This window comes from Peromyscus maniculatus, chromosome 19 (assembly GCF_049852395.1).
Source record: "Peromyscus maniculatus bairdii isolate BWxNUB_F1_BW_parent chromosome 19, HU_Pman_BW_mat_3.1, whole genome shotgun sequence".
Lineage (NCBI taxonomy): Eukaryota > Metazoa > Chordata > Mammalia > Rodentia > Cricetidae > Peromyscus > Peromyscus maniculatus.
In genome coordinates this window covers 34,799,687-34,825,880 of record NC_134870.1, presented here as the reverse complement: position 1 = coordinate 34,825,880, position 26,194 = coordinate 34,799,687, and the positions used below count along the sequence as shown (strand labels likewise).

Here is a 26,194-nt window from a genome sequence, read left to right as displayed (position 1 = left end):
TTGAGAAGAGAGCTGAGGAGGTGTCTCTACGGTTAAGGGCACTTGCTGCTCTTCCAGAGGACCCAGGTTTGATTAGCAGCACTCACGGGGTGGTTCAGGGCCATCAGTGACTAGAGTTCCAGGGGATCCTAGTCCTTCTTCTGGCCTCTGCTGTCAGTGCGCACACACACGATACACAGATATACATGCAGGAAAAACACTTCTACACATAAAATAAAAATTTTAAAACATGTCATAAAGAAACCATGCCTATTTCATTATGTTGGTAAAATCTTTTCTTTTCTTTTCTTTTCTTTTCTTTTCTTTTCTTTTCTTTTCTTTTCTTTTCTTTTCTTTCCTTCCTTCCTTCCTTCCTTCCTTCCTTCCTTCCTTCCTTCCTTCCTTCCTTCCTTTCTTTCTTTCTTTCTTTCTTTCTTTCTTTCTTTTTTTTGAGACAGGGTTTCTCTGTGTAGTTTTGGTGCCTGTCCTGGATCTCGCTCTGTAGACCAGGCTGGCCTCGAACTCCTGAGTGCTGGCATTAAAGGCGTACACCACCACAGCCCGACCACAAAATCTTAGCCAGTGAGCTTGTACTTTAGGCAGCTACTATCCCTTCACGATTACTGGCATTTTCCACTATCAATTTTATATCTGGGCCCAATAATACCATTTTTACCTACTTTACATTTTTTCTTTAAGCTCATTTATTTTCTTAACTGAAAAAAAATTGAACATAAGACTTGATAATCCCTTATGTGTGGAAGGAATTTGCCTTCATGAGATGCCAACTATGAATACACTAACAAAATCCTCAGTTACTTGGTGGATACCATTACCTGACAAACGCTCTGCATTCAGATTAGCTCTGTCTTTCACTAGAAGATATTAGGAAAACTAGTACTAAAATAACCAGATAGTTTTCTGGAAGAAATGTAGCACTGGAAGAAAATAAAGAATGACATCCTCATTGTGTTACTTATCTCAGTGTTATTTAAGAGTCTATTATTGAAGTATTACATTGCTATAAAGTTTTCCTATCTAGTCTCTCCTACACACAGATGAAATGTATATATGATGCATGTGTACACACACACACACACACACACACACACACACACACACACTGAATCAAGCTAGGGTGATCAATGTGCTTTTAAATACCTGTCACATAGATGATTACAAGCAAATCATCTACTTACCATGTTCATCCAGTAAAATATTGTCAGGTTTCATATCCCTAGAGGAGGAAATAAGGAAAAGATAAAGTTGTTCATAATAAAACAAACAGAGCCATATGGTAAAAGCAAAAATGCTCAATAGATCCTATTTAGGGTTGACACATTGTACTAGCATTTCATCTTATTATCATAGAATCTGAGACAGTTAATATTAACTGTGTAGATTAGAAAACTAAGGATTTAGTCAAGGTTGCAGATCAATACATGGAAGAATTGGGTTCTGAACCTGGGCTTGTCTCATGCACAAAGACTCTTAATTGTTATAGCATGAAAGTATTTGTCAATGGGGTTTATGGGACATTTACATTGACATAAAGTAGCATGAGTAGCATTATCCATTGTCTTCCTGTGAAACCCCAGTTACACATAATGTAATGCCTTTAATTGCTTAATTATTGTACTCAGGGTAGTAAAAGAGACAAATTGTCTATAAGTTGGTGTATAGCATGATAGCTATAATTACTATACATTGCATTGTGTAGTAGAAATTTGCTAAGCTGGTCAATTTCTGACTTGCTCAACTCAAAGCTAAAAGGTAACTGCATGAGAAGGTAATGCCATCTGCTTGATAGTAATATTCATTTTATCTTGTATATATCAATGCATCATATTGTATACCTTTAATATGTACCTTTGTTATTAGAAATGAAAAACAAAACCAAAAAGATGATAAGGGGAAGAGAAAACCACTCTCTTCCAATGAAAGGAGTTTGGGTTGACAGATGTGAACACTGATGGCTACAGTGTTTTCGATGTCCTCATGAAATGATTACACTGGACAGTTCTCCTCAATCAGAGACTAGCACTATAGTTTATAACAACCCAAAATTCTCTGTGCTCAGATTTTAACTATCCCTCCCTAACGTGCCATTAAAATACTTCTTCCTAGATTCACAAAAGCCATTAGGAAGGAAATTGTAAAATGAGTTTGGGAACACATTATCAGCTTGGTCAAGTGGCTTTTATGTTGTCAAACTAAAAAAAAATGACCTTAGCTTTTGTCAGACTAAGGCTGGACATCATCTTTTCTTGACAAAATCAATAAGCTTTTAAAAAAATATTTTACTTATAAGCAGAAGTCAGTACATGCTACATCCAGCACTAAGGTGGCATGAATTAAGTTGTGAGTCCTGAAAATTCCCTTTTATGCCGTGGGCATGTTAAATTCATTCTGGACCCATACAGGGATCACATTTCTCTGTGGCAGGATTCTTTTCTGTGCTACAGGGTATAATTTACTGAAAAGGCAGTGAAACAGGTCTTCAAATTGCAGGTTGCTGTGGCAAATCTTGTAATACTGCAGACCTGTCTCCACACCCATTGTTTGAAGAATTAATAAGTCCAAACTCACACATGTCGTAGAAGCTATTGCATTATCTGGCTCTGTGTTCCAGCTATTTGCACATGTAGGATCCTCTAACATATTTCCTGCAAACCCTTGCCTGCTTGTTACTGTACTCGTTGCTCTTTAGCCTAAATCAGATCCTCTCACCGCCCCTCTGAGACACACCCTGGGCATCAGAGATTTCACTTCTTCCAAGAAACCTTCTATGACTCTCCAACATTGGACCTAATGTTTTGATGTAGTTTCCCTCCCCGTAATATATGTAACTCTTCTTCACAGTTAGGTTCATGACCTCCTTGATGCTGGGGATGGTTTCTTGGACAGGACATAGAGTCATTGCCTGTCGTGGTCACTAACGGAGACCCAGGGAAATTCTCATACACAGTAAGAGGGATCCAACAGCACAGACCAGTAGCTACTGTACATCACCAAAACTCTCTGTGGGAGGAAGCTGGAGGTAAACTAGGCATCAGGCTCTTTCCACCATTTTCAGATTGTATCCAGTTGATATCACTGTTTTCCAGGAGAGCAAGAGGCTCAGGCAGGAAACAGTTGGGTATGGCAAGGCCAATATCAATATCTCTTTGCCTGTGTTTATGAGGGCGCATGACAGAAATGAATCAGCACAGATTTCATATTTTGTGAGTTTTCTACTAAGTACTTGAATATCTTGGTTGACTCTTTTTGGACTTTTTTATCTTTTTGTCCACTAGGTTTCCCTGAATCTATCTCGAAACTTAGACAATAATACAGAGAAATCAGAGAGATGAATAATTGGTTGAATATGCTTTCTTACTTCAATATTGTATTTCCTCTCCCTGTATTTATCTACTTAGGTAAGCCACTGTGCTCAGATAACAGAGAGAGAAATGAGACCTTGTTCCCTCAGGGATGGAGAGGATGAGAAAGATACATAAGGAACCAAACCAGAAACGTATGAAATGGTAAATGGGCTCATTTGTCACAACACCAGTGAAAGAATATGAGGAAATCTAATAAAAATGTGGATTTTTAAGCACTGTAATAAGTTACATAAGCTTAGACTCTAACTACAGAGTTTTTTTCAAACTATAATGAAGTAATTTCTAAATCAGTTCAGAGAAAATTACAGTATGATAAAATGGTTTATTCGTGTACCAGAAGAAAGAAACTGAAAAGAAATTGAGAGAATTATATTAAAATTCCTACTAGATCAAGTTGAGTTTTCTAGTTCTGAATTTCAACTCCATTTCCTTTCTTTAGAAACACTTCAGCACCCTAAAGTAAATCAGAATAAGAAACCACATTTCCTAAGATGATTATTTCACTTATAGCTGCTTTAACTTAATAGCCAATAGAAGTGGGTATGTTTGAGGTTCCCTCAGAAGCTTGGAGCAGAGAGGGCTTCTACCCTAGTTCAGACCTAAGCCATCAGACTCTGTGTCTGTCCAGAACTAATGGGATCCTCTCAAACATTCTGAGGAAAAGCCACATTAAGAAGGCTCATCAAGAAAGCAACAACAACCAACAGTAGATGCTGTTGAGCATGTGAAGGAAATTTGCACGCTGTAGGGAGAATATAAGTGAGTCTGGCCATGGCAGAAATCAGCATTAAGGTTCTTCTAATGACCGAGACAAAAGAGACACAGCTATGTTCTCCACACAATAGGATGGAAATAAAATTGAGGGTTCATATCCAACTAAGTGTCAGTGTGCCAGGCAAGGCTGTGTGACACTGGCCTACTCTGAGGTCACTTCACATTTTGATCATTCCTTAAATCCCTCACACCCTCCCTCACTTATTTCTTCCTCTCAATAGGTGACTGTACGCTGTCACTTCACAAAGATCAGAGAACCTTGAGGACCCACCTACCTTTTAATTTACCACTGGCTATGACATACCAGCTCTTCTGTGGGACTTGGAGTCCTGTCCTCTCTCCCTTCATACATTCGCCCGGTAAGTGTCCTTGCTCCTTCCTCTCTATGAAAATATGTTATGACCGAATCTCAAAGAAGCCACTTCCACCTGTTGCTTCATCTTACTCTTTCCTTAATGATGACACTTCTGAATTGAATGTTGACAGGTGGAATTGGAAATGGCATCTGTCACTTTTATCTCAGATTACTAACCAAACTTTCATCTTCTCTCGGGTCCTTGAGATTACCCTCATCAGGTACATCAGCTCCCTCACTGTGCCAAATCTAATCATCAGGCAGTTACGCATGCCTCAGTCCCGGTGTGGGGTGAGGGGGTTGATCACCCCTTCCCACATGACACACTTTGTTTTCATGGCTTAGAAAAAAACTCATTTACTGGATTTCTTCTACCACGGAGATCCCGCCTCAGCCTCCTTTGCTAGTACCTTCTTGGTCGAATCTCTAAATGTGGGGCTTAATCAAGATTTAAGAATATGCAGAACTATATCCCACTAAATGACTGCATTTTGTCTTATGATTTTAAATAGTATTTACATGCCAAATGATAATGCATATGAAGCACATTTCTAGTCCTTACCCTGGAATTACAGATAAGTACATAAAATTGCTTATCTGATGGTGTCATCTGTTTAAGATATACAAAAAATACAAAATTCCTTGAACAGAGCCTTCTCTGACTATCCATAACCCTCACACAATATCAAAATGATCCAAGAATTTCTTACCCCAGTATCTGGCCCCATAGTTCTCCCATTTTAAAATGGAAAATCTTGAACTAACTCTAAGCTTTCCCTTTTGAATTTTTAACACCAATTGCTTAGCAACTGCTGATAAATCTACCTTTAAAATAGAATTGCTGGAAATAGCATGGGGATCTCCCAGAATACGAAGTATGAAAATACCACATGATATAGCAACTTCATTTCTAAGGTGTTTAGCCCAGAGGTCTGAATGGGAATTTGCATAGGGATTTGTGTGCCCAGACCCAAAGCAGTGTTATTATTCACAACAGCTAAAAGGGAAAAGCAACACATGTGTCTATTGTTACGTGAAAAAGACAAAATATATTTACAATGGAATACTGTTCTCTTAAAAAGAAGGAAATTCTTATAAATGTTGCAGCATTAATGAACACATTAATGTCTAGAAGACATTGTGCTGAGTGAAACAAGTCAGATACAAGAGAGCCGTTACTGCATGGTTCAAGCTATATGAGGTATGGAGAGCTGTCAAATGCCCACAAATGCACATGCTAGAGTAGATAGAGAATGATAGTTTATCATTTAAAGGTACAGAGCTCTAATTCTGGTCAATGGGAAATCTCTGAGGATGTGAGGTGGCTATGGTTTCAACCATGTTCAAATATTTACTGTATTTGTCATTAAAATGATCCAGGTTCATAGTAATTTAACATTTTAATTTAAGCATAAATAGATGAATTAGTAACAGAATTAACATCTGCTGCTGCAAAAGCACTTCTCCATCAGATACTGCCATGGTACCTTTTTCTTGCCTCTCCATTTTCTCCTGAAAATCTGTCATCTTCTTAGCATCTGGTAAGGAGTATCATACTCCATGTGTCTCCCCTGCTTGAGCTCCCCCTGGCTTCCACCCCACAGGGAACAAGAATGACTCCACTTCTGCTGCCCAGTACACACAGTAGTATACTGGTGCAGGTCAAACTCCACCACTGGCCTCTCTCCATCCAGCTCCCTAGCCTCCTTTTCCCCCTCCCAGATAGCCCCTTATGCCCGCAATACTGATCCCTGCCCACTTCCATGGCTGGAGAGCAAGGTGCATCACCCCCACCCCATCTGTCCTAACGTTTCTACCTGTCCTATAGTTAGTAAAATACCATCACCACCAGTTGTTTCATTGTTGATCTGCTCATTATTTCTATCTCTTCTATAAGGATGAAAGTTCTCTGAGAAAAGAGTGTCGTGTTTAATGCTGTAGTCTCATAAAGGTGGGTCTCATAAAAGTGCCCAGAACAGAGTAAAGTGTTTTAGTAAATGTTCATCATAAAAATCATGCATGAGCCGGGCTGTGGTGGTGCACACCTTTAATCCCAGCACTTGGAAGGCAGAGGCAGGTGGATCTCTGTGAGTTTGAGGGCAGCCTGGTCTTCAGAGTGATTTCCCAGACAGCGAGAGCTACACAGAGAAACCCTGTTTTGGAAAAAAAAAAAAAAGAAGAAGAAGAAGAAGAAGAAGAAGAAGAAGAAGAAGAAGAAGAAGGCATGGGTCCTGGTACTAAACTCTGTAACACAAAACAGGAACACAAAAGCTTCCAATAGGTCTTTGATGGTAGTTTTGCTGCATTTGCTGCCAGCCAACTGCAAACCTGACCCCTTTTAGTAAGTGTCTGAGCATGCTTCAGAGTGAGGGATGCCAGGTAAGCTCTGTGCAGTGAGCGCACGTGACTTCAGACAGAGGCTTTGAATTTGGAGAGTGGTAAAGTCTAAGTCTAGGGACACACCTATTCTACGGCATTTCTCTGTTGCATTTTGGTTTGACAAAATAAACCACAAAGAAAGCTATGTCTTTCTGAGTCTGCTCTTTCCACCTTCAAGGACTACGAATAGTAGGAAGAAACCCAATGCTCCCTGTGGCCAGGTCCAAGTGGAACTGATATAGCTGTCATTCTCACTTGAGTGACTTTACAAGACATTAGCAGAGTTTAATAGGCTAATTACATCCCTTCACTGCACCTACCCTGGAGTCAAGTTGCTCACCCTGCAACTTCACACAGGGTGTGTGTGAAAATCGTGAACAAGGAACTCATTGTTTCCAAACCCAGATCAACTTCCCAAGCACCCCACAATTTCTGACTAGGCAACAGGTTTGTTTGGTTTTGGTTTTGGTTTCGTTGCCATATAGCACACCCTCAAGTGGGGTCATCTTCAAGTTCTTGAGAGGGGGAAATTGTGCGCGCGCGCGTGTGTGTGTGTGTGTGTGTGTGTGTGTGTGTGTGTGTGTGTTATAAGATTTAGAGTGTCACACAAAGACTACTGGTCCCCAAACTAGACCTATATTAAAAGCTTGGGGTGGTAGGATGGGAGAAGAAACAAAACGTAAGTTGAAACAGGAAGCAGAGTAAAAAGTTTTCTGGACCAGACCATGTCCCAGACCAGATACCATGCTCTAAGATTACACTTCATAAGCTTTGCTTACAATCCCAGTTCTCTTCCTTGCTTCTCATGTAATCTCGGACCCATAATTTAAGCTAAGACACCTGCCCCTTCATCATCTGCACACACACGTGATCTGATCTCTGTAATGGAGCCATGGTAAAGAATAAAGATGGAGCCCTGGTGAGGAGTAAGGGCTACACACCCTGGCAAGGGTCTGCACTTAATCTCTGCTTTACCAACTGTCTGCTGCATCTGCTCATCTCCAGCATCTCTTACTCTTTGCTCCAGGGAAGATGAGTTACAGAAACCATTAGCAGAGCATCAGATAAAGGGACTGTGGGCTCTCAGGACCACATTGAATATTTCCAATGTTCAGTAAATGTGTTGGGCATACTTGATATTCCTTTTAGGTACAAATGACTAATTTAGGTTAATAATACTTTCTAATTTTCATTCTAACAAACGCATCCATTATATGGTAAGAAAGCAATATCTATTTTTATTGTGGTAAGATTAAGAGGGGAGGGGTTTTAGGGATCAATGAAAATGTCATTTTGCATGCCTTAAACAATTTGTGTTTCTTTTCCCATCATGCTACTCACGTTCTCTTCTCAGTACCTTCCCATCTCACATAGCTTCTCCTATAGTCTGTGAATTTCTGCCCAATTGTTCCTGACATACCCCCTCAGCATACAAAAGCTACATCATTAGACACCTATCCCAGCACCTCCTGCTTCTCCAGCTTCCCACCACCTAAGCTATTATCACCTAAGAAAGCCTTGCTTTTTCAGTAGAGTGGGAAGAGGGCAGGAGGGAGCAGATGCTGAAGGACACTCAGTAGAAAACAGATTAAGCTTCAGTAGAGATTGTTGAGGGAATTAACAGAAACATTAAGTCAAGACACAGGGAAGAACCTCTTCACAGCGCCCCATTTCCAGTGCTGGCAGGAACCATGATGAAATCGTAGTCTGTGACACAGCTGTCACTAAGGCTTGAAAGGGCCTGGCTGAAAGCCATGTTTAAGTGCAGAGTACAGTGGAGAGGCCAGCCTGACCTCCAATGTCTTTGAGCCCTGATCTTTAGTGATTCACCCATGTCTTGTTCTAAAGGAGCACCCCCTGACAGTTGGCTCTTGTTCTTGATTCATCCCCAAAATAAATCATCAAAGCTGATTTTCAATCAATAATCTACTAATATTCTCATAATCACCCTGTTTATAAATGGCAGAGGTGGTATTTAACTCACATGCCTTTTCCTCACTGACTAGCTTAGCTATTTTAAGTAGGATGGGAGCTAGGTTCCCTAAAGACCAATTGAACTGGTAGTTCCTGCCTAAGTTGATGACGAAGGCTTCCATGGACAAAGGGAATGAGGGTCATTCATCATTGATTGGCAGTCCCTGATATAAACACAGAAGGGATGCTTGGGGACAATCTCCAAAACTTTCTGGACCTGCCCTACCTTCTAAACAATGCCACTGCTTCTAGTTGGGGTCATTCTTGCCATGGAATCTGAGTGACAAATGTCTGATAACAAGTGTCTTTCATGTTTCGGAGCAGCTCTGTGCTATGGATGTCACTGCACTTAGAGAATGACATTCCTCATCCAAGACCACCAGACAAGACCTGACAGAATCAGAACCCCACCACAGACTGATGTAAATCTGACTTAACATTTGGGATCTTCCTTCCTTTCTTTTCCTAAGGAAAGGAAGAGAGATGTTTTTATACACTCAGAGGTTGAGCTCAGCTCAAGTTGTCTTACAGCAAGTATATTTTTGATCATATTTTCCTACTGTAGATTTATAAGTCATATACATATTCTACTTTATGATGCATTGCTAAAGACTGGATGTTATGTGGATGTAGTTTAAGATACATTGATATTGAAAAGGCAGAGCCTAGTGAAAAGTTGGCTCTGCTTAGCTATTACTCCAGTTTCCCAGGTCATGCTATCTCTCCCACTCCATGTATTCCTGCCTTTGTGGTGCCATCTGCCCCAGCTGCAGGGGCCTCACAGTACTATAGTATTTGGACTTCCAGTCCCCACGAGTATAAGATAAATAAAACCCATTTCTTTATAAGTACCCAGCTACAAGTGTTTTGATTTAGCAATGAAAAATAGACCAATATATAAATTCAAGTCTATTTCATTTTTTTAAAGTTTTCACTTTCTCATGGTAGAGAAAAATCTGTTCTCTGTGAAGATGAGATGCATTCATCCTGATGACACAGGTTCCCAGCAGTGGAGAGAACAGACACCCCAGCTTGAGAAGTGTGTCTGTATACTATAGTCCTAGTAATGAGAGTTTTAAAAATTGCGATCTCTGGAAACAATGCTTGTCCAAGGAAGATTCTCCTTTAGGGCTTAGCATAAGTCAACACTCACTAGTTACCATTAGCACCTTTGATTCAGATCCACTCTGGTGGAAACCCACATGCATCAACTAATAGAGTAACAGGGACCCGGGCCAACTCGCACAGCCACTGAGTCCACAGTGGACTCTCAACTCTACAGGGTTCAGGTAAAGATGCCCCAGCCTGGGGAAGGGACAGCATCTAGAAGTAAGGTGGAACCAAAGGGAATAAGGTCTATTAATCATAGAGAAACCAGGATAAAATGTCTTTTAAAAGTCAGGTGATGGAGAGGAGTATTCAATTAGAAAGAAGTAATCTCCTATACTTCAACTCCAGAGCCAAAGGCATCCTCTCTAGAAGAAGGAAAAATAAACTTGTCATTTGAAAATGAAGCAAATTAACTCTCCAGATGCCAAGAGAATTAAAAATAAAACAAAGCTAGAAGAACATCTGTATCTTTCCAGAGCAGACTACGACTCCAAGAGCCCGGGGATGACAGGATTTGTATGTCAAGCACATGCCTTGTTTAGGAAACAAGTCACAGAATACAACCAGCTGGTCCATGCCCTGAGCTGTTTTGTTTTACTGTCCTATCATAGCATACAAGGTTATAATGAAATGTCTGTATCAATTATGTATCATTTGCCTGAAAATCATGCTAAGTGTTTTACTCATATTATTTCAATTACTTCCTCCCCTGCTCCACCAAATACCTGATGGTAAACAGTATTATCATTTTGACCTTAAAGATAGTGATACTGAATTCAGGAGACTGGGAAATTGTCTAGGTCCCATAGTTACTGAAGGGTGGAGTAGAGCCAGGATTAGAACATTGGTTACGTAAACCCAGACCCCTGTTTTGAGTGGATGGAGATATGCAATGATAAAACTGCAGACAAGTGCGTGATGTGGTCACAGAAGGAGAAAACCAGACATCAGAACAATGGGGTGCAGACAGAAGTGCTGGTAGGAGAGTGAGAATTCAAGGCAGAGAACAGCTGCTTAGGCAGACGTTACAAGAAGAAGGAATGCACCCATGCAAATTGCTTAAATGAGCAAAATTGCAGTTCAGGCTGACTGCCCGGGTCCTATATTAATCGCTGCCATGTTTTTTTGTATTTATTTATTTATTTACATGTTTTTTGATACTAGCGACAATAATCTTACCTCTCTCACTTACATAGGGAGTGTGAGGATGCCCACGGCAGCTTTCACTGCTGCCAGCTGGGATGTGCTCTTGGGCAATGAGCTGGGAAGTGTGCTCTGCTTTTTGATCATTGAACTGGAAGGCTGCTGCACTGTGACCATAGCAGAGGGAGGAGGACAGCCCTACAACCATGTAATCATGTCTGAGCATGATGGAAATGCACCAGGCAATCCACAAAGCTGCCTGTGGGATGGTGGCTGTGTCTTTACCACTTACTGACCTGGACCACTCTCTTCCCCGACCCACTTCCCAGGTAAAATCTCTCAAGATGGACAGTCAGTCACTGCACTGTTTTTTGGCAGGACCTGATTCTAAGGAATATGGTGCTTACTCAGTACTCACCAAAGCATCCAGCAGAGTCCAGACCCTCCTGAAGCCCTTTCTCACACTTTCTAAGATTGCCCGCCATATTTTCCTGCATCTGCAGCTTTTTCCTTTGGAACAAATACCAACAAACACACTGGGGTTTAGACTACAGATGTGCTTCATGCATTCCTGGGGATGTGAGCAGGTAGGAATTAGGTAGACACACTTCAGGAGGAATGATGCATGCAGGCTCCTGTGCTGATTCCATGCTGGCACCAAAAACATAGCTTTGAATTCTAGATTGCCATTTTGTTCCATTAGTGATTTGATTTGCCGGTTCCTGATCTCAGAACATTTGCTACAGCTTTAGACCTTGCTTATAGCTCTAGGGCAGAAAGCAGCTGAACCCAGAGGCACTAACTGCATTTCTCCTGTTTTATTAGGGAAGCCAATAACTTTTCTTCTTCCTTTTTGAAGAAGTCACTAGCCATACTGACTCATACCCATATTGAAGCGGGCATGTTGGGAACATAATCACTGTGATTGACCTAGCCTAAGAACTGAACACTAACCTGGGTCTTTGCTACCAAACTGGGATTATATCACCAAGAAAGAAGGGAGATATCCATATAACCAGGCAGTTTGGAATGCCACTGATGCCAAATCGCCTGAGGGTGAACCACAGTCTGGTTATGTTTGACTCTAGAAAGTTAATGAATCTCCCCTTGGTGTACAGTCACTACTGAATGAGCAATGGAAAGTTGTAGGAAGAATAAGTTGTACATAAGGACAATGTGATAGATTTAAGTAGAGTAGGAATATAAGTGTTCTATGTAAGTATGTGAATTTGCAGATATTTAATGACTAGAATCACATCCTCACAAAGCTCAAAGAATGGAGACTAGCGGGGTAGACACAGGTGTAACACTCTGATGGGCCTCTTCTGGGCCAGGGGTTGTCACTGGGTTGATGCATCTAGGAGTATCAGGTGAACATACTCTGGCATTTTAAAACTGGTATTGAGACAAAGAACAGCCCCTCCCTAAATGCACTTGACCGATGAGTAGGTGATATTAGACTAAGTGCTCAGAAAAAGACATCCAATCTTTGCTGTAAACACTCCGGAACGCTTTCCCTTTAAATAATCGAAGTTGCTAGTGGCACACTGCTTGATGGACAGCTGCCAGACCCTTCTCTGGTGCCCAGCTGCCTCGAGTGAGGAACTGTCAATCACAATGTCCCTTGTATGATTGTGATCAGCTGGCTTGTGATCATGGTCACGTAGCTGCTTTGAATACTTCCTGGACCTTCTGAGGAAATTCCACTCCAGCTGTAAGGACCACAGAAACTGTCAGCATCCACACTGCCCATCACACACACCCACAAAAAACACCCCAAGGATTGAATCTGTGCTTGATTCAGAGAGCTGCAATCTGGGAAGTCAGAATGAAATCTGCCTTCCCCGATCTTTCTCTCATTAGCATTTTCATACAGAACCCGAACAAAGGCATCAAATCCATTCAGAATCACTTCTGTCCAGGTGGGTCTTGTCTCTGAAACTGCCCCCTCCCTCCACTGCAAGGGGAGGGTTGACATACACCAAGGCCACAGAGCCTTGCACACCTACTGAGCCATTCTGGACCGAAGCTAGTTTTAAGGTTAACTCACAGAGAAGAGTTCACTGGCCAAGGGCATGTACTGACTCCACCCTTCAGAATAAAGTGCAGATGTGCTGACTAGCGACACGCCACAGCCACAACTGCAGCAGAGGCAATGATGTTCATACTGGAAGGCCTTTCTCCAGTCACAACTGCCCAGGACAGTTGGCAGCATCTTAGAGAGATGTCACTCAAGTCACAACAAATGTCAGTGACCTCTAGGTGAACCCACCTGCAGTCATTCCCGATGGTCCTTCCCATCTTGCTGCTGTCTCCAGCCAGGCCAGGTAGGGAGCAGGTCCCAGCCTGATGCAGTACAAAGCCGGCGACAGATGAAGTGTTGACTCTGCTGCAGAACTAGGGTCTGCATCTGCCTCTCCCCTGTTCTGATTACATAAGCATCCTATGTCAGCCTTCTTTGGTCAGTCAGGAAAGTTTGCTGATGCACTGACAACCTCCCTATGCTGTGACACTAGGCCATATTTTATTTTTTTACTTTTTTAAAATGATCTTTATGATGGATAAAGTGGGCTGAGCAGGTTACAGTAAGAATAGAAGAAATCGTCAGGCTTCCAGTCCCAGGCAGTGAATGGCAACAGCCATAAGGCCACTTGAGAATGACTTATGGGGCTATAAGCCCTGGAAACTGCTAGGGCTATAAGCTTTCAGAACACTCAGCAACTCAGACAGCTGAGGAAGAATTCTAGAGATCTGCGCTACTGACCATGGAGCCTATCGGGCTGAGAGGCTATGAAGAGCTCAGTAGAGTAAAGGCAGATCCCAGCCCCTACAAGAGTTCCAGAGCTACCAAAGGCTAAGAGCTTAGGGCCTGACACTGAGAGCTTGGACTCTGTAATGGTATTATTGGCTGTTACTGGGCCACTGTAATTCAACACACAAAGCAATAAACCTTTCCTAGGATACCTACAGCCACTTGCTGGCTTTGAAAGCTGGGAGGCCCGAAGCCTTTATTTCTGAAGGTGCAGAGCTATCAGCTTCTGGTTTTGAAAGCACAATACACTTTTGAGTTGTGTGCCTAGATCTATAAGTGTCTGGCGCTGAGAGCTGTAGCTGTAGGTCTGTACTTCTCAAGATTCAGAGCTTTGGGTCTCTGGAATTAAAAGCCACTCTGTAAGCCTCGGCTTCTGAAAAGCGTTAGACTTTCAACTCTAGCAGAAGCTGCCCTTTGCCTGTTCCTTGTTTCCACCTGACTGGAGTAGAAGAACCCTCATGTATTTGTGACAGGATGATGAAGCAGTTTGTTCAGACTACACACAAGCCCCATACAGGCTTCACTGTGTTACATAGTGTTGGACTATATATGCATGCATATATTTTATAAAAATATAAAGGTATATAGCAATTAATAGGCTTTATATACATATACACATATAATTAATATACACATGCAACCTAAAATTAAATACATAGGTACATTAATTTTTAGAGCCATATGATGGCAATTGTCTCAGTAACAAATGGTTCAATCCAGCTCTGGATATTTCCAGCTTCACTTGAGGTAGAAGTTAGGACTGTGTGCTTTATAGTCAGATGATCCAGGTTCAAATCCCAAATCTGCAACTTCCTAATTCTGGGACCATGGGTAAATGTGATCACCTTCCTAATATGCATTCTTCACTCTCTTAATAGTTGCTGTAGTTTTCACTTGGCTATTTAAACAGATAAGATTTTATGTAGTTTAAGGACACCTACTCTATGCTGACTCTAAGAATAAGCTAAGAAATGCCTTGTCATGCGACTATAGTTACCAGACCAGGGATGGACTGGTGACCCAATCTGAGCTACTAAATAGGAAGGAGAGTGATTAGAAGCTAAAATAAAAGCCCCCTTGGTATCCTGAGGCAGGTTTTTTAGAAGAAATGTTGATCACTGGATTCAGAAGAGTTAGCATGGAATACAAGTACTGTGTTAGCATTACATGGAGGAGCAGGCTGAGGATGGAAAGAGTAGACAAAAGAAAGAAACTACTTGGTCAATGCTGCTGCTGGATTGTTGAATATGTAATCTGTAGACAAGCTTACATCTGGATTTTCCAGTTTTATAGGCTAATATTTATTTTATTATTTGAAGCAATGTGAATTTAGGTTTACCATAATTTGAGCTCTAAACTGATGTGCATAATAGAACGAGGACAATGAGCTTTACTTCATAAAGTTGTGATGATTTAATTAAATGATCCACGTAAATCTCTTACTACAGAACCTGGCACAAAGTAACTGTTCAGCTAAATTTCATAAAACACCAAACAAATAATTAGCAAGTGCCCAGTGTAGGCAGAGCTAGGTCATGAGGCACTAATGGTAAACTGAGAGTGTCAAGAGATGAACAGGTGTTTTCGATGTTTGTTTAACCGTGGTGACATCACAATGTTGATAGGTCTCACTCGTTACACTTGGCAGCTTAGGCTAAGCTCCATTATACTTAAAGCCCACGCCCTTAATCCCAGCACTCAGGAGGCAGAGGCAAGCAAATCTCTGAGTTTGAGGCCAGTCTGATCTACAGAGCTAGTTCCAGAACAGCCAGTGGTACACAGGGAAACCCTGTCTTTAATAAATAAATAGATAGATAGATGATAGATAGATAGATAAATAAATAAATAAAGTATACTCAAGTCTATATTATTCTCCAAAACCCTTCTGTAGCATTCACGACAAAAATTTGGTGGTGTATAGTCATGCTCACTTGTTTCCAAGCTGCCTATGACCACTGTCACTCAATATGGCAGAGGTGATGTGTTAAGGCGGAAATGCTGAGGTCCTTAAAGTATAATGCATTTGCTAGTTGGCCTTTGCAGAAAGTGTGTCTGTCTTGTATCATCAGGATAAGAAGGTGAGTGGGTCAGCTCATGGGTTGTTTCTTACTATGTGAGACCAGCTAACAGGACCTCTCTAGTCCCTCCCATCCTTCCCTCCTGACCACACACTGTAAAGTGAAAATCAAGTTCAAGAACATTCCCTCTCCTGCTTGCTCTGCCTATTCCCTAAGCACAAATATAAAGCAGGACTATGCCTGCACACTTGTTTGAATGTGGTAATGGTCTAGCCTCAGCTCACACTTGTTGCCTTACTCCTACCCTCACATGCCCTCTGCTCTGCATCAGGACATAACAAACACCCTAAGAGCTGTTTGTCTTGCTAGCCCTGCCAATATTCCAGGTCACCTGTGGGCATAGTGTTAAAAGTAGCCCACACCCCCCAGAAGTGTATTTGCTCAAATCTTTATTTACTATAAAGTACTGAACACAATCTGTAACTAACACAGCTCCCTCAGTATTTAGGTCCTTGTTGATTCTGTCATCTCATTAGCTATAATCTTTAAGAAGGCAAAGAAGAGAGAGACACTGCCAGCTGCCGCCATGACCAGCAGCATGTGAAGACACCGCTCTTTGGGACAGCATAATGATGCATCTTTTACCCTGTGACCATTTCCTCAAGATCAGGAGTGGAGGTTGATACATGAGTTGGTTAAATAAATGAGCTAAAATTACATAATTTAAAACAATTTGGAGGTAGACGTGCCCAGCGGCGGCAGCCGACAGGGACATTCAGGCCCAGCGGCGGCCCACAGAGGTAGACAGGCCCGGCGGCGGAGACAAGCAGACGCAGGTAGGCCTGCGGCGGCGGCGGCCCGTGGAGGTAGACGGGCCCAGCAGGAGCCTGCTGAGGTAGACGGGCCCAGTGGCGGCAGCCAACAGGGAAATTCAGACCCGGCAGCAGCCGGCAGAGACATTCAGGCCCAGTGGCGGCCCACAGAGGTAGACGGGCCCAGTGGCGGCCCGCTGAGGTAAACGGGCCCGGCGGCAGCGGCCCACAGGGACATTCAGTCCCGGCGGCAGCCGGCAGAGACATTCAGGCCTGGTGGCGGCCCCCAGAGGCAGACAGACCCAGCGGCAGCTGACAGGGACATACAGGCCCGGCGGCGGACCGCAGAGGTAGACAGGCCCATGGACGGAGACAAGCAGACGCAGCTTGGAACAGGGATGCCCCTAACCCCAACATCTGGGGAAGAAGCTATCTCCATGGGTTAGAACCAGAACGAATCTGAACACTCCGTCTGAGGACAACCCAGGGCCCAGCTGCTGATCCTGTGAAACCCAACAACTTGGAGGTGTTGGTGATACTACCCTGTTCAGTTGAAACCCATCTGGGAGAGGATTCAGATGCCTACAGTTTAAAGTCTGAAGAAACAAGATCAGCTGAGGAGTTGACAAATGAACAAAACGTGACCTGGAAACACAGAAGAAGGCGCTACCCAGACACCAAACCAGATCACCAGAATCATAAGTATATAATTCACCGATCGAATTCAGCTGCCCCTGAAGAAATAGCCCAATAGCACCAATTTAACCAAGAACCCCTACTAAACCAAGACTAAAAATTAGAACAAGAGAGGCACTCTCAGACACAGACACCACCTGCACTGCACAGAGGAAGAGATGAGTAGACGCCAGTGCAAAAATACAGGCAACAACATAAAGACCTATATGGCAACATCAGAACCTAGTGATTCTACACCTGCAAGACCTAAACATACCATGACAGAAGAAACAGAAGAAATCAACCCTAAAAATGACTTTAAGAAGATGATAGAGGCCCTTAAAGAAGAAATAAAACATTCCCTCAATGAGGAAATAAAAACTTTCCTTAAAGAGGAAATGAAAAACTACCTTAAAGAGGAAATAAAAACTTTCCTTAAAGAGGAAATAAAAAACTCCCTTAAAGAGGAAATAAAAACTTCCCTTAAAGAGGAAATGAAAAACTCCATTAAAGAGGAAATAAAAAACTCCCTTAAAGAAATGGAAGAAAAAACGAACAAAAAATGGGAAGAAATCAAATCAAGCCAAGAAAAAGCAATTAAACAGATGAAAGAAACATTCCAAGATCTGAAAAATGAATTTGAGACAATAAAGAAAACACATGCTGAGGGAATGCTGGAAATAGAAATCCTGACTAAAAGAACAGGAACTACAGAAACAAGCATAACCAACCGATTGCAAGAGATGGAACAGAGAATCTCTGACACTGAAGACACGATAGAGAAAATAGATTCGTCAGTCAAAGAAAACAATAAAGACAAAAAAGTCCTAACACAAAACGTCCAGGAAATTTGGGACACCATGAAAAGACCAAACCTAAGAATAATAGGGATAGAAGAAGGAGAAGAATACCAACTCAAAGGCACAGAAAATATATTCAACAAAATCATAGAAGAAAACTTTCCTAACCTAAAGAAAGAAGTACCTATGAAGATACAAGAAGCTTACAGAACACCGAATAGGCTGGATCCAAAAAAAAAAGTCCCCTCGCCACATAATAATCAAAACACTAAACACACAGAATAAAGAAAAAATATTAAGAGCTGCAAAGGAAAAGGACCAAGTAACATATAAAGGCAAACCCATCAGAATAACACCAGACTGCTCAATAGAGACTATGAAAGCTAGAAGATCATGGACAAACCTCATGCAGACACTAAGAGGCCACGGATGCCAACCCAGAGTATTATACCCAGCAAAACTCTCAATCACCATAGGCGGAGTAAACAAAATATTCCAGGATAAAACCAAATTTAATCAATACCTGTCCACAAACCCAGCCCTACAGAAAGCACTAGAAGGGAAAATTCAACCCAAAGGAGTTAAACACATCCATGAAAAATCAAGCAATAGATAATCCTACACCAACATACACCACAGAAGGACAACACAACACAACCAAAAAAATAACAGGAATTAACAATCACTGGTCATTAATATCCATCAATATCAATGGTCTCAACTCACCTATAAAAAGACACAGGCTAACAGAATGGATAAGAAAACAGGACCCATCCATATGCTGCATACAAGAAACACACCTTAACTCCAAAGACAGACACTACCTCCGAGTAAAGGGCTGGGAAAAGGTTTTCCAAGCAAATGGACCTAAGAAACAAGCTGGTGTAGCTATCCTAATATCTAATAAAATAGACTTCAAACTAAAATCAATCAAAAGAGACCAGGATGGACATTACATATTCATCACGGGAAAAATCCACCAAGATGAAGTCTCGATTCTAAACATTTATGCTCCAAATACAAAAGCACCCACATTCATAAAAGAAACACTACTAAAGTTTAAAACGCACATCAAACCCCACACATTAGTAGTGGGAGATTTTAACACACCACTCTCACCAAAAGATAAATCTACCAGACTGAAACTTAACAAAGAAATAAAGGACCTAACAGATGTTATGACTCAAATGGACCTAATAGATATCTACAGAATATTCCATCCTAACACAAAAGAATATACCTTCTTCTCAGCACCCCATGGAACCTTCTCAAAAACTGACCACATGCTTGGACACAAAACAAATCTCAACAGATACAAAAAAATTGGAATAACCTCCTGTATCTTATCAGACCACCATGCCTTAAAGTTAGAACTCAATAACAACAAAAATTATAGAAAACCCACAAACTCATGGAAACTGAGTAATGCTCACCTGAAACATCAATGGGTCAAGGAAGAAATAAAGACAGAAATTAAAGAGTTCCTAGAATTCAATGAAAATGAAAGTACAACATACCCAAACTTATGGGACACTATGAAAGCAGTGCTAAGAGGAAAATTCATAGCTCTAAATGCACACATAAAGAAGATGGAGCAATCCCATACCAATGAATTAACAGCACAACTGAAAGCTCTAGAACAAAAAGAAACAAACTCACCCAGGAGAAATAGACGCCAGGAAATAATCAAATTGAGGGCTGAAATCAACGAAATAGAAAACAAGAGAACAATACAAAAAATCAATGAAACAAAGAGTTGGTCCTTTGAAAAAATCAACAAGATAGACAAACCACTAGCCAAATTAACCAAAAGGCAAAGAGAGAGCACCCAAATTCACAAAATCAGAAATGAAAAGGGAGACATAACAACAGACAATGAGGAAATCCAGAGAATCATCAGATCATACTTCAAAAACCTGTACTCCAAAAAAATGGAAAACCAGGAAGAAATGGACAATTTTCTGGATAAATACCACATACCAAAATTAAATCAAGACCAGATAAACCATTTAAATAGACCAATAACCCCTAAAGAAATAGAAACAGTCATCAAAAGTCTCCCAACCAAAAAAAGCCCAGGACCAGATGGTTTCAGTGCAGAATTCTACCAGACTTTCAAAGAAGAACTAATACCAATCCTCTTCAAAGTGTTCCACACAATAGAAACAGAAGGAACACTACCAAACTCTTTTTATGAGGCTACAATTACCCTGATACCCAAACCACACAAAGATGCAACAAAGAAAGAGAACTACAGACCAATCTCCCTCATGAACATTGATGCAAAAATACTCAACAAAATATTGGCAAACCGAATCCAAGAATACATCAAAACAATCATCCATCACGACCAAGTAGGATTCATCCCAGGGATGCAAGGATGGTTCAACATACGGAAATCAGTCAATGTAATACACCATATAAACAAACTGAAAGAAAAAAAAACACATGATCATCTCCTTAGATGCTGAAAAAGCCTTTGACAAAATCCAACACCCCTTCATGATAAAGGTCTTAGAAAGATTAGGAATACAAGGAACATTTCTAAACATAATAAAAGCAATTTATAGCAAGCCAACAGCAAACATCAAATTAAATGGAGAGAAACTCAAAGCGATACCACTAAATTCAGGAACAAGACAAGGCTGTCCACTCTCCCCATATTTATTCAATATAGTACTAGAAGTTCTAGCTAGAGCAATAAGACAACAAAAAGAGATCAAAGGGATACAAATTGGCAAAGAAGAAGTCAAACTTTCACTATTTGCAGATGATATGATAGTATACATAAGTGACCCCAAAAACTCTACCAGGGAACTTCTACAGCTGATAAACTCCTTCAGTAAAGTGGCAAGATACAAGATCAACTCAAAAAAATCAGTAGCCCTCCTATACACAAATGATAAAAGGGCTGAGAAAGAAGTCAGAGAAACATCACCCTTTACAATAGCCACAAATAATATAAAATACTTTGGGATAACACTAACTAAACAAGTGAAAGACCTTTTTGATAAGAACTTTAAATCTCTAAAGAAAGAAATTGAAGAAGATATCAGAAAATGGAAGGATCTCCCATGCTCATGGATAGGTAGGATTAACATAGTAAAAATGGCAATCTTACCAAAAGCAATCTACAGATTCAATGCAATCCCCATCAAAATCCCAACACAATTCTTCACAGACTTGGAAAGAAAAATACTCAACTTTATATGGAAAAACAAAAGACCCAGGATAGATAAAAGAATCCTATACGACAAAGCAACCGTTGGAGGCGTCACCATCCCGGACCTCAAACTCTACTATAGAGCTATAGTAATAAAAACAGCTTGGTACTGGTATAAAAACCGACATACGGACCAATGGAATCGAATTGAAGACCCTGACATTAATCCATGCACATATGAACACCTGGTTTTTGACAAAGGAGCCAAAACTATACAATGGAACAAAGAAAGTATCTTCAACAAATGGTGCTGGCATAACTGGATCTCAATATGTAAAAGATTACAAATAGATCCATATCTGTCACCATGCACAAAACTCAAGTCCAAGTGGATCAAAGACCTAAACATAAATCCAGTTACACTAAACTTAATAGAAAAGAAAATAGGAAGCACTCTTGAACGTATTGGCACCGGAGACCATTTCCTAAATAAAACACCGACAGCACAGACCCTGAGCACAACCATTAATAAATGGGACCTCTCGAAACTGAGAAGCTTTTGCAGGGCAAAAGACACAGTCAATAAGACAAAAAGACAGCCAACAGATTCGGAAAAGATCTTCACCAACCCCACATCTGACAGAGGATTGATCTCCACAATATATAAAGAACTCAAGAAACTAGACATCAAAGCACTGAACAGTCCAATTAAAAAATGGACTAAAGAGCTAAACAGAGAATTCACAAAACAAGAACTACAAATGGCTGAAAGACATTTAAAGAAATGCTCAACATCCTTAATCATCAGAGAAATGCAAATCAAAACGACTCTGAGATACCACCTTACACCTGTCAGAATGGCTACGATCAAAAACACCAATGACAACCAATGTTGGAGAGGATGTGGAGCAAAGGGAACACTCCTCCACTGTTGGTGGGAATGTAAACTTGTACAACCACTGTGGAAATCAGTATGGCGGTTTCTCAGAAAATTAGGAATCGAACTACCTCAAGACCCAGCCATCCCACTCTTGGGCATATACCCAAGGAATGCTGATTCATACCATAAAGATACATGCTCAGCTATGTTCATAGCAGCACTATTTGTAATAGCCAGAACCTGGAAACAACCTAGATGCCCATCAACGGAAGAATGGATGAAAAAAATGTGGTACATATACACAATGGAGTACTACTCAGCAGAGAAAAACAATGAAAGCATGAAATTTGCAGGCAAATGGATGGAACTAGAAAAAATCATCCTGAGTGAGGTAACCCAAACCCAGAAAGACAGTTATGGTATGTACTCACTCATTGGTGGATTCTAGATATAAAATAAAGAACAATCAGACCACAACCCATAGAACCATAGAGGCTATATATATAGCATGGAGGTCCCTAGGACGACTGTGGCATATAATAAATTTCAGTTTTACTCAATTATTTAAAAAAAATAGCCAAATGAATGGAAACACATGAACTATGAACCAAAGGCTGAGGGGCTCCCAGCTGGATCAGGCCCTCTGAATAGGTGAGACAGTTGATTGGCTTGATCAGTTTGGGAGGCAACTAGGCAGTGGGACCAAGTCCTGTGCTCATTGCATGAGTTGGCTGTTTGAAACCTGGAACTTATGCAGGGACACTTGGCTTAGTCTGGGAGGAAGGGACTGGACCTCCCTGGACTGAGTCTACCAAGTTGATCACAGTCCTCGGGGGAGGACTTGTCCTGGAGGAGGTGGGAATGGAGGGTGGGCTGGGGGTAAGGGGAGGGCGTGGGAGGGGGGAGAATAGGGGAACCCATGGCTGATATGTAGAACTGAATGGTATTGTAAAATAAAAAATATATATCACAAAAAAAAGAAGGCAAAGAAGGAGGAGGAGGAATCATTGTAGTAGTAATAGTTCCCTTCACCCCCAAAATTCTATTCCCAGCTATGTCCCTGACATAGCTGGGAATAAGTAAGCAATACTGTTTAGTATTAAATGATTAAACCTAAAAGAGTGACGCTTGTACTCATATTGCAATGCACGCTAGACTAAATGAAATTGTATTTAACGCAGCTCACGAGTTACATATTAATGAAACTCTTAACCTTATTGAAATTATTAAAAGTTCAGCCTAGCCTAGTTAAATGCTAACCTGTAAATGAGTATTCCCTTGCCTTTTCCAAGGTGGGTAGAAAGAAGGTACATTTTAAAGGCTCTTTGCAATTGTCTGATGTATAACATCAAGAGGGCAGATTCTCTTGTTTTCACAGTGTGTAATTCATGCTCATTCATTATTTGGTAGCATGGCAGCAGATGCTGAACAGAGCACAGCAATGTAATACCCTTATTACTGCACTGTGTTTTGTTTCTAGGGCTCAATAACCACTTCGCTACAGCAGTTAGGAAAAGAGAGCATTTGCAAGAGCTTGTCATCTACTGAAGATAAGATTTAATAAGACAAGGAGGAGGGGCCTTTTCTTAAGCGCTCCAGAGAAGACGTTAGCCTGAAACCTAATATTTCAATGCAATAAACAACAAGTGTTGTCAATACACTGAAAGAAAGGCAAACCTCAAGCAGAACACACATAGTGAGAGCAGTAAAGTCATCTACAAATACTCTGAGGCTCATACTTTTCTCAGGCTGAACACAATGCTATGGTAAATGAGGAAAATAAATAAAACCTCCTTTGCAGATCTATAAAAGCCAAGCAAGACACCTTCAATCTGAGAATTCAAATACAAATGCTGTAGATAGCTGAAATATCTCACTAAGGTTGAAAGATAAAAACAAAGAGTAGATCTAAGCAGGAAAGAACTGCATGTTTCTGCTGTGTCATGAGCTTGGCTACTGCTGGACGTTTCTGCCTTGTGATTCTAGAGACTGCAAGTCTAAAGGGTCCTTAGATCCAGCTTCCACAGAGACCAAACTCTCTTGCCTCTTCTAGAATCTTCTGGTATTTAGGTAATCTACTGTTCTTTGGTTTATATACATATGTCTCCAGTCTTCCATCTTCCTGTGGCCATCATTTGTGCTTGTGTGTGTGTGTGTGTGTGTGTGTGTGTGTGTGTGTGTGTGTGTATGTGTGTATGCATCACATCCAAATAGCCTTTTCTTATAAAACCACCAGTCATGTCTGAACAGGGCCCATCTGAATGGTCTTATTTTAATTTGAATATTTCTATAAAGATTCTGCTTCCTAAAAGGTCACATTTTGAAACACTGAGGGTTAAAACTTGAATGTATCCTTTATTCAAAGTATGCTAGTCAGTTTTTGTCAACTTAATACGAACTAGAATCACCTGGGAAGAGGAAACCGAATCAGAGGAATTATCGCCATCTACCTGGACTGTAGGCAAGTCTATGGGCATTTTCTTGATTGTTGAATGATGTGGGAGAGCCTAGACCACTATGAGCAGTGCTATCCCTAGGCATGAGCTGTATGAGAAAGCAAGATGAGCAGGCCAGAAGGAGCAGACAAGTAAGCAACACTCCTACATGGTCTCTGCTTCAGTTCCTGCCTCTAGGTTCCTGCCTTGAGTTCCTGTCCTGACTTCTCTCCATGAACAGTTGCTGACTTGAGTGTTGCAAGGTGACATAAACCTCATCCTCTTTGAGCTGGTTTTGGTCATGGAGTTTATCACAACAAGAGAAAGCAAACTAGGAAGGGGAAATATAAAATAACTTACAATCATGCCAACCACAATCATCTTGCAATTGGATAAGTAGCACTACACAGCTCATGTAACCTGGAGGGTGTGTGTCCATTATTTTCTTAAGGATAAAACTAAGGAAGCCTATAGTTAGAGCAGGAACATTCTGGTTATTCTGTTTGTTTGCTTCTGTGCTGGGGTTGAACCTCAGCTCCCTATGAGTAAAGCAAGAGCTCTACCATTCTCCCTCCAGTCAGGACCTTTAGTTAGATAATCTTGCATTTGAATTTAGTCTCCATACACTAGCTGTACATGGCCAAGCTACTTTAGTTAGATAATCTTGCATTTAAATTTAGTCTCCATACACTAGCTGTGTGTAGCCAAGTTACTTAACTTTGCCAAAGTAAATTGTTGACTGTCAAATGGGGCACTGTGTACAGCATGCTGAGTACACAGGGCAAGGTCTTGGTATGTGTATAATAAATAACTCTTGTTAAGTCATTAAAGCAATGACGTACGTACTTTGTATTGTAAATTAATTGGGCAAAAAGGCTGGTGAGCTAAAAGAAGTAAACACATTCAGGAATGAGAAAAATATCTCACCAGGTGACTCATTCTTAAGGGCTTCAAAGCTGAGCTGTCACTGGGTTAGCATATTCATTCGTTAGGAAATGATCTGTCACTTGAATGATTAGCACCAAAATGATCTCATTTTTGCCTATGAATTAGCACCTCAAGAAAATAAAATTTGACTGCTAAGATACTACAGTGTGTGTAAATTAGATGCCAAGGTGACCTCCCGGCCTAGATCTCTGCCTGCAATAAGTTAAAGGCCTTCCCTGAAAACAAGTATGATTTTGGTTCACAACTGAATTGCAAACAAGAACTTGTCTGGTAAATGTGCTAAGAGCTGTTTGCCACACTTCCATGCCACATGCTCGGCAGGCAGTTCACTTCAGTCACATAGCCTTCCTGGAGGGGAGAATATGTGTGGTAGAGAGCAGAGAAAGGACAAGCTCACTTGTAAAGACCATCCTGCTGAGGTAAAGAGGATGCCATCCTAGAGACTTATGCATGAAGGAATCACTTCTTATCCCTGTCAACCCCCTCTCTTCTTCCTCGACAGAGAATTTCGGGACTCTGCCTAAAGTTGTAGAGGATATTGATATTGGTAT

The 26,194-nt window shown here is 41.0% G+C and overlaps 1 protein-coding gene across 3 annotated transcripts in view; it reads right to left on the bottom strand.

Moving 5' to 3' along the window:
- Nucleotides 1-26,194, bottom strand: part of Stk32a (serine/threonine kinase 32A) — a 119,604-nt gene that overhangs the window by 29,072 nt on the left and 64,338 nt on the right. For all 3 annotated transcript variants that reach the window (XM_076555180.1, XM_076555179.1, XM_076555181.1), the window contains exon 6: nt 1,179-1,216. In XM_076555180.1, the coding sequence (XP_076411295.1) occupies nt 1,179-1,216 (38 nt within the window). The remainder of the gene's footprint in view (nt 1-1,178; nt 1,217-26,194) is intronic.